Genomic DNA, 10,097 nt, shown 5'->3' with positions numbered 1-10,097 from the left:
GCAGGGTATACACTTGAACATCTACAAAACTGTACTATGTTCTTCGTGTTATCCTGCTGCAGTCATCACACTTGGGTAGAATCACAAAGCTAAGGATGGGAGGTGGAGTCAAACAGGGTTAGAGGAGGCTAGAAGGCCCCGCAAAACTGCAGTGGCGAAGCCAGCTCTAGTCTTAGAGTAAAGTGGTAAGTGGTAATGTTTGGTGAAGGTGTGTACTGAACTCAAGTTGCGCTTCCAGAATATCCTTGGTTGGCACCCCCCTGAGGAAGGCTGTAGAGGTAGCTGCTGCCCTGGTAGAGTGGGGCCTTATGGTAGCAGGAACTGGTTTTCCATGGTGGGTGTAGCAAAAACGTACGCAATGTCCTATCCATTTGGAAATGGTCTGTTTTGAGATAGCCTTTCCTTGTGATGCTGTAGCACAGGATACAAAAAGCTGGTCAGATTTTCTGAAAACCTTGGTTTTATCCAAGTAGTAATGTAGCTGCCTGTGAATGTCCAAGGAATGCAGGAGTCTTTCTCCTTTGTTCTGTGGATTTGGAAAGAAGGTGGGTAAATGGATGGTTTGATTTAGAGCCACACTGGATACCACCTTAAGCATAAAGGAAGGGTTAGTTTGTAGAGAAACTCTGTCTTGATGAAAAATGAGGAAAGGCTCTACTGCCATTAGTGCCTGAAGCTCTGAAACTCTTCTAGCTGAAGTAATTGCTAGCAGCAGGGCAGTCTTCCATGATATAAACTTTACATCAGCTGAGAAAGCTGGCTCAAAAGGAGGTAGCATGAGTTTTTCATGAACAAAGTTGAGGTCCCAAGTAGGTATTGGTGCTCTCCTGGGAGGCCCAATATTTTTGGCCCCTCTGAGAAACTGCCTTAGGAGTGGATGTGAAAATAAGGGAGGGTCCGTGTTGTAGTGAGCAGAAATAGCGGAGGCGTGGATTTTAATAGATGAAAAAGAAAGCCCTGTTAAATATTGCAGAATCTGAGGTATGTCAGGCTGAAGGGTATTTTGGCCTTTAGCTTGGTTCCAGGCGCAAAACCTTTTCCATTTGTCTGAGTAGGCTTTCCTGGTGCTGGGCCTCCTGGCCTCCAGAATAACATCCATAACAGCTTGTGAGAGGGGAGCTGGCTGGTTGCTTAGGTGATTTGCCATGCAGCAAAGTTTAAGGTTTTGAGCTGGCTGTGTAGAATCGGATTGTCTTGCTGTGTGAGCAGGTGGGTAATTTATGGTAGAATCCATGGTGGGCCCTGGGCCATATTCCTTAATTGTGGGTACCAGTGCTGGCGTGGCCAGTCTGGGGCTATGAGCATCATTCGGGGTCTCTCCATCCTGACTTTCAGTAGCACCTTTGTGAGAAGGGGTAATGTAGGAAAGGCATATACTGTTAGCATTTTCCAACTGAGTGCGCGCCAACTTTCCAAGCTTGATGGTGAAACATCCTTGTGCAAAATTTTCTTAGCCGATAGTTTTGAGGGCTGGCAAACAGGTCTGTCTGGGAGCCCCCATTTTTGAGCTATCATTGCGAATACTTCTGGATCCAGTTTCCACTCGTGGGGATCCATGATGTTTCTGCTTAGGTCGTCTGCCAACGTGCTCTTTTCCTGGCAGGAATTGAGCTTGTAATTGAACTTGGTAAGCCAGTGCTGTGTTCCACAAAGGTCATTGCTTGCCTGCATAAAGGGCAGGAGTGTGTACCCCCTTGTTTATGTATCACATTACTGTGGTGCTGTCTGTCCTTATAAGCTGTCCTGGATGTAAGAGGTCCTTGAAGGCTGTCGGAGCATTCTGTACAGCTAGCATTTCTTTTTGATTGATGTGCAGATTCCTTTGATCTGCTGTCCATATGCCTTGAACGCACTGTCCTGCCATGTGTGCCCCCAGGCATAATCCGATGCATCTGTGTCATAGTTTGCCTGGCTGGGGGTAGGGTGAAAGGCTGACCCTTGTTGAGGCGACATGCCTGTGACCACCATAGAAACTCCTGTTGAAGGCAGGGAATGAGAGGTATCCTCGTTTCCAAGCTGTGGCTGTGTTGAGTCCATACGCTTTTTAGGTACCATTGTAATTTCCTCCTATGCAGTTTTGCAAATGGTATTAGTAGTATGCAAGATGCCATAAAGCCCAAGGCCTGCAGAATTTTTCTTGCAGGGAGTTGGGTCTTTGTTGCCATTGTTCTGAAGTATTGAGTTAATTGTAGTTTGTCTGGCGTCAGATAAGCCATCTGGGCCATTGTATTCAAGCTGGCACCCAGGAATGTCATTTTGTGAGGGCACTAGTTTTGATATCTTTTCGTTTACTGTGTACCCTAGGCAACTTGGAAGATGCTTGTCCTTGCTTTCTGCTTGGATGAGACAGTCGTCCAGGTATGGGTATATTTGAATTCCTCTGTCTGCAGTATGCAATTACTGGTGCCAAGCATTTTGTGAAGACCCTGGGCGCAGTAGATAAGCCAAAGGGCAGTGTAGAGAATTGGTAATGGGTTGAACCTGCAATGAAACTGAGATATCCTCTGCAATTTTGTCCGATAGGGACATGCAGGTATGCCTCCTTGAGGTCCAACGTTACTAGCAAAGCTTTTTTGCCCAACATGGGAAGAAGCTGCTGTAGTGTTAGCATCTTGAATTTGGGTACTTGCAAGAAGGTGTTTAAAATTGAAAGGTCCAGAATGGGTCTCCAAGCATTGTCCTTTCTGGGGACTAGAAAGAGCCTCGAGTAAAATCCTTGGCCTTGCTCCTGTGTAGGTACCAGTTGAATGGCTCTAATGTCCATGAGAGCTGTAATTTGTTTTTGTGCCTCTGCCCATTGATTTTGTGGCAGGTTTGGCATTCCTTTTATCCTTGGCAAGGTGTGGAAATGGAATCTGTATCCATGTGAGAATGTCTAGGACCCATTTGTCCTTTGTGACAATGCGCCAGTTGTCTGCAAAAAGTGCTAATTTTCCTCCCAAGGAGCCGCTAAGAGAGTTTTGCTTGGCAGTTTGAGGTTTAAGGCATTGTGTTTGCCTTCTAGTAGTTTGGGACCTGTCTTCTCCTCCCTTCTGTGTTGCAGTGCCCCATTGGCAAGGTTTGTAAGGGATTTGTGCTTGTCCTCTGCCCCTTGGGCACCTGTATTTACCCCTCTGTGGTCTATCAGAAGCTGGAAAGGACCAATTTTTTGTTGGCGAATTTCTGCTGAAGCGTGGGAGCTGTACCTGTAAGAAATCTGACAGCATCCAGTAACTTTGCTTTAACATGATCAGGCAGAGATTGTTCCTTTAACCAAGCATGCCTACGTATAACAGACCCAGTAACAGCTGCTCTAGAGGAAGCTTCCAAGGCATCAAAACCACATTGTAAAGTATGTTTGCCCACGTGTTCAGCTGCATGCAACCGATCTTGCATTTCCTTGAATTCAGACTGTTGAGGGTGCATGCCCATCTTTTGTTTTATTTGAGACATTCGGAATTACTGGTATTTAAGCATGTGAAACTGACAATTTAGTGCTCTCATAGCTAGAGTAGCTGAGGTGTAAACCTTCTTCCCCCACCTATCTAGTGCTCTTTCTGAGGGTACAGGATTTTTAGCCATAGAAGCCTTGGTCTCTGGATCAGCAACAGGACTTTTGTAAAGGAATTTGTGCGAGTCAGGCACTCTATAGTATCCATCTGGTTTGGCTGGAACAGGAGGCAGAGAATCTGGATTTAGACTAGATTCTAAGAAAACATCATCCACAATGTCCAAAACTTGGGGGATAGCAAAGTGGTCTGTGCTGGGGGAGTAAAAGAAATTGAGCCTTTTCTTTGAGTCGGAGTAGTCCTGACCTTCCCAGTGGAAATGTTCCCTCATGGTATGTAAGGTTTCCCCAAAGGAATAATCTTCAGGGGGAGAAGCTGAGGGAATGAGTCTTCAGCATCAAAATCTTCATAAGAGGGAAAGGAGTAATCCTGTTCCTCAGAGGAGCCTGAGGTAACAGACACTTTATCAGAGGAGGCATAATCCTCCTCTTGTCTAGGCCTTTTTGTCGGGGGGGGGGGGGGTTGGGAACCCCTGATCAAAGAAATCAAATCTTCAGCCACTTTAAGCATCTGTTTCTTAGACATAGGGCCTTGACCTGGAGACTGAAGTGTAGGCTTTTTTTTGGTTTTAGAGGGGTCTTAGGCTTAGCAGAAGATTTTATGGTGAGAGAGTAGTAGGTCTGAAGACACCTTCAGAAACCTAAGGCGTTTCTACAGCACCGGCTTCCCCTACTGCAATGTCATCGGTATGGCCTAAAGAAAATGGCTGCGTCGGCCTAGAACTCTCTGCTGGAGGATCCAAAGCGGTCTGGGGATCCAATTCAGCGGTAGCCAGGGGCTGCGTAGGCGCCTCCCTGAAAACTGGAGAACCGGCAACCGGCCCAGCAGAGGCCTCAGAGTCTGGCTTGGATCTAAGCTGCCTGTCTTTATCTTTGCGTTTTTTATGCACACCGGTAGTCGGTTGCTCCGACGGCATAGTGTAATTAAATTTTCTACCGAAGTAGTGTCGTGCGAAATCAAAGTGTCGCTTTATAGTTCGCTTATTGAACCTAGCACAAAACCGACAACCAGTGACGTCGTGGCCTGGGCCTAGGCAAGGTATACAAAAAGAATGAAAGTCCTTATGAGGTACTTGCTTCCCACAAGAAATGCAATTGTTAACTTTTTCTGACATCGGACTGAGGCAAGAAAAGGTTCCCCAACGGGGTACTTGGCTTTGAAGACTTCGGACTGAAACTCTATTCGAAAATCCCAGGTGTCGACCGACCGGCACTTGCAAACTGCTTCGGGCACCGCACGGCAGGAAAGACTGGAGAAAATGGCGTCTGATGCCTCTGACATACCCCTGGCACTCAGGGAAGAAGCGTCAGCAACCGACGCCGGACCAAGACTTTGGAATTCGGGCCGACTGCGGGACCGCCTAACGGCAGGATAAGCCAAGTGTGATGACTGCAGCAGGGTAACACGATGAACATCTTGCATTCTCTCCCTGAAGTTCCACACTTGGCACATGATGTCTAAAGCTTCTGTAACCCTGCCAGAAAGTCAGACGTCTGGTCAATGAAATATTGCTCCTCTGCAGCAATCACCTTCCAAATCGCTCAAAATTGCCACCCTTTCAAAACTAAAATTTTTAAAAGGTTTGGAAACGGGAAATGGTCAAATGGAGCAAGATCTAATGAGTAGGGTGGATGGTCCAGGAATTCAAACCTCCAATTTCGTCAATGCATACATTGTTTTGCCAGCCTTGTGAACAGCTTTTTTTGCAAGACAAAGCACAACTTTCTGCAACTTCCATCTGATTTTTCATTCAATGCCTCCTTTAAAATCAGCACAAAGTTACAGTAGGATTGTGCATTAAATGTTTGGCCCCTTGAAAGAACCATTACAACACCTTCCCGATCCCAAAACACTGTAGCCACAATCTTTCCTGCTGTGCCACCACTGCATGGACTGTGTCTCAGGACCATGTTTCATCAACAGTTATCTAGTCGCTCCAAGTTGATTTTTGGCATTTTTGTCAAGCTGGTGCCAACTTGTGTCCACTTGACATCTTTTTCTCTTCAGCATTCAAACATTTGGGTACCCACTTGGCGGACAGCTTTTATAGGGAAAACTCAGAAAACCAAGGTGAGGCCCTGAGGCAGATGTGTCTGGTTTTGCATCCCAAATCTCATGGATTAATGCACTGAAGTCCTCTGGCAAAAAGAAACAAACACTCTACAGATGGAAGTGAGTGAGAAGTATCATGGACTACTCAGTTGTGCATGCAGGCCTAGACATTATCTTCATAATGACCAAGAAAAATGTTGACAAGGGCAAGTTATCTGACTACAGACCTTGCTTTACTCACACTAATAATTTTAAATTTGCCTTTTTACTCAATTATAGGACATGTAAACAGAAGTTGTATGGATCACAATCTAATATTTGGAGAAATTTTAGTAGTTCCATCTTGTGAAATGAAGCCCAATGGCCACAGTATGTACAGTCAATACAGAATTAGCTCCTTCTCAGAAAGATCCCAGTCTATATTAATGTAATGCAACAAGAGACAAGACTTCAGTTTTACTATGTCTTATCTTTTTTTGAAGGCTTTCCATGCTATATGATAAAACTCACCAATACACAACAAAAAACTGCCAAACCAACAGTACAGCCTATATACATACCTCACCCGTTAGTAGATGGATGATTTCAAAGGCATGCTTCACAATACGGACAGTCATCAGCTTCTTTCCATTGTTCCGACCATGCATCATCATAGAATTGGTCAGACGTTCAACAATTGGGCACTGGGCCTTCCTGAAACGTTTGGCAGCATATCGGCCAGCACTGTGGGGCAAGTACTTTGCATACTTTTCCTTGACAGCAATGTAATCCTTGGAAATAAGAATAAAACAATTTCTAGACACTCCAGAACAAAGTTATACTAACACACACCTTTACAGTAAACCTTGAAGTTACTTTCAGCAGTTAGTAAACAAAATCCTCAAAATAGTCTCCATGCTACTGTACATAATCAGTCCTCCAGACAGTTTCCACAGCATGTGAAAAAAAGGACAAAAAAATTGGAGCTGGGACAACATATGACAGGTTAGAATGTGTATGGCTTACAATAGAGGAAGATCCATCAGCTACTGGGCAAGGTAGGAGATGCAAACATGCTTTCACAAGGCAGGCCACATGACAGCTCACTACTCCCAAGACACCACTCAAAGCCATAGCAAGGGCAAGCAAAGGGAACAGCTGCCGTGCATACAATTTAACAGGGCACACGATCGGCCAGTGCAGAGTTAGTATCACACAGTCACACCAATCATTTAAGCAGACAGGAATTTGAATGCAGCTGTTTGGATGACAGTCAACTTTGTACCACTGTTAAGTGTAAGGTATTCAATTATAAAACTACTGGCCATTAACATTTGAAGACTAGTACGTTGACCGGTCATCACAGCCAGTAAGCTAGTAAAAGTAGCATATCTTAAAATGGAAAAAGGTCCAGTCACCCGGACTTTCTTCCATTACTATATGCTAACTGTTAAGTCTTCACAATAAAAAATAGTTAGAAATTCGGACAGTGACATGCACCTGATTTTCCTCGTATTGTCTCTGTCCTCTCTCTCGCATCTCCAAGTGTCCGAATTTAAACCTTCAAGGCATTGATATACTGTGTAATGTGGAAATCCAGGTCTCATATGCATGCGCAGTACACAGTAAAACAGCAGGATATCCAAGGAAAGCGGAACACCACAGAGCCGTTGTACAAAGACTTTTGTGCAATAGCCATAACCAAACCCAGGGTGTGGTACATTGAAGATTTACCCATGATTGCCTTAGTTTAATCACTCATGCTTTGCCCTTGTGATTAAAACCATACCAACCGTGGGCAACTCTTTACTATACCACATCCACTCACTGGCTATTGCTATGCAACTGTCGACTGCTCCACGATTTGCAAATCGGAGGCAGACTGCTTGCAGAAAATGATTGGCACCTCTTCTACAGAGCTGCTAGTACACTTGTAAAAGAAGCTAGTGTAACTTGGGCACAGTTTTGTGAAAAGTGTGAATGTAGTGAAGAGCTATTACATAACCACTGTCTGTGGGGTAGGTCTGATGAGCAAAGAGCCGTTATGAAAGTAAATTTTTTTTTAGGCAATTTTTGCCAACTGAGAGCATTTTTTTTTTCCAATTTGAGAAAAAAAAAAAAAAAAAAAAAGAGTGGGAGCAGTCTAAAACCAACCTTGTACGTATACAAATACCACACTTTATTAAACCAGAAGAATTACACACTTCCCATCACTGCAGTATACAAGACTGTGGCTGAAGAGATCTGCTCACCAGCAAGCACAGGCTTGCAGGCTAGGAGGGACAGTCAAGACCAGCGAAGGGGACTCTCTGCACTGTCAAGCTAGTAAAGGTAGGACCTATGACGACAAATGACAAGTTCTAAACAGAAATGTACTCAAAACCTATACCACTACATGCAAGTGAGACAACAAAACCTCCATTCCTACATGAATTATGGCCATTTCCTGTAGACAGCCAAGAAGGGGGTCATCATTACAGTTTTTGGAGTCTCCCTTTGGAGTTTTAGAACTCAGTAAACAGAAAGGCATACCGGAACATTCTCATCCATGGAAGTGAAAAAGCATCTATCATCCAAACTGCCTGCAAGGAGACCTGCATCAGAAATTTTAGCAGCCTGTTCTGAAAGTGGAGGGTGTTCCCCACAGGTGGATCAAGTTTTGGAAGACTACAGGATGAACTTTCCAAGTGTTTTTATTTTTTATTGGGGGGGGGTCTATCCCCCTGCTGAGATTGTGGCAATAAGGCTGTGCTCTGATGGAATGTAAGAAGCCTGAAGAGTTAACAGCTGAACTGCTACCCTGCCCCAGGCTATTGCGGCCAGTCTGCAAATGAGACTAAATTTGGTACCCCCATGTTTTAGGTGGGGGTCAATCCATGAGAATGACACATCAATGAGGTGTTTGTGACATCAGAATTTCTTAGGACCAGAGATAATTTAAGGCCTTCAAAAGCATAGATAAACATATCCCCAACATCTGTATGCTTCCAACTGTATACAGGACCTTGAAGAGCCTGCACTTATACCTCCATTCCAGATATGAAGTGCCCGGAGTGGGGATGGAAGGAAAAAATGGGCTGCAATCTATCCACCATCCGATCTCATTCTTCACAAACCCCAGAAATAGGCTGCAAGCTGAAAAGTCAAAAGGTGTAGATGTAGAGTCCAGATTGATGGGAGGAACCATTGCAATGTGCAGCATGACATGAACAGAATGAGAAACTTCCTTTACAGATTCCAGAGTTTCTCCAGCCTAAACTAAGCAACAGCCTGAACATTACTACTATGCCTGGAGGGAGGGAGAAAAAAAAACACTTCTCTTGGTTGAGCCCATCATCCCAGGAATACCATTTTGGCTAAGGAATGAGAAGAATTATAGCCTAGAATTTTAAACTGAATGGCTATAATTCTTGGTACAGTAAAGAGTTGATCATCCAAACTAATTGGGACCTACGGTAGTTTGGATAATCAAACGTTTCAGATAATCAAACATGTAATTGAACCAGATAAGTTTTTTTTTTCTACACACAGGAATACATTCAGTAATTCCAGAGGACAAGAATATTTTTCACACACTAGCTGGCTACAAGCTCAAACATGCCCAGGTGAATACATACGTTTACATATTCAGACTTTACATTTCCTACCTGAAAACTTTGAAAGGCTGGTTCTAAATGCGGATAAATCAATCTACTGTATACTGGTTAGACAATCATCCAAATATGGGAAAATGTGTATGCCTTGAAGTCCACAGTGAATTATTGGAACCAGGAGTTTAGTAAATACCTCTGACACAGCAGTCTCCAAAGGGTAAAACAGAGAACTGAAAATTTTAGCCAGACACAAGCTGCTAAAACTCCAGAACTGCATGGCAATATGAATACGTTAATAGGCCTCTTTAGGTCTAACTTGCAGCATGAAAGCTAGGGCTGGGATCAAGGGTAAAGTGATATGAAATTTCGAACCCTGACAAGTCGAAGATCCAGTATTGGTTGCCAGGATCCATCCGGTTTGGGGGCTAGAAAAATCCTCAACAGCAGCCTTTGCCTCAAACTGAAGGGCATTGGTTCTATTACTCACTGGAACATCAGGTTGTGCATAAATCAGAAGATCGACATCTGCTTCCTTTTGCAAGAGGGAATTCCCTGGGAATTGAAGGGGTTCTCCACTGCAAGTGCCACCATCGTTTGATCACCCTCAGAACACAACCATTTGATGCTGAAGATTAGCTAAAGTCAGAGTAAGACGAGGTTTCTGGGGTGAGAGAAGAGGACTAAAACAAGCAGATAATCATGTTACTTGGGAAAGCTGTTCTTTGTTTTTCCCCCTTTCCTTTCTTCTTAGGGGTTCTATTCCAATCTGTTAATGTATCACCCTGCGAGGGGGAAATGTTCTGTAGTTTGGAAACAAACTATGGATTAGTGGAAGTGGGATGGTCAAAGCCTGCAAAGTTGCACAATAGTAATGAAAAATAAAAGCAACATCACAGAAGATTACAGAGAACATCTGACTAAATAC

At 44.0% G+C, this 10,097-nt stretch overlaps 1 protein-coding gene across 2 annotated transcripts in view; it reads right to left on the bottom strand.

The window, feature by feature from the left end:
- The window catches only part of RPS5 (ribosomal protein S5), a 367,355-nt gene that overhangs the window by 294,565 nt on the left and 62,693 nt on the right, over positions 1-10,097 (bottom strand). For both annotated transcript variants that reach the window (XM_044084344.1, XM_044084345.1), the window contains one exon: positions 6,161-6,370. In XM_044084344.1, the coding sequence (XP_043940279.1) occupies positions 6,161-6,370 (210 nt within the window). The remainder of the gene's footprint in view (positions 1-6,160; positions 6,371-10,097) is intronic.

This window comes from Protopterus annectens, chromosome 9.part0 (genome assembly GCF_019279795.1).
Source record: "Protopterus annectens isolate FY-2018-M chromosome 9.part0, PAN1.0, whole genome shotgun sequence".
NCBI lineage: Eukaryota > Metazoa > Chordata > Ceratodontiformes > Protopteridae > Protopterus > Protopterus annectens.
This window is presented reverse-complemented; position numbering and strand designations above follow the sequence as displayed.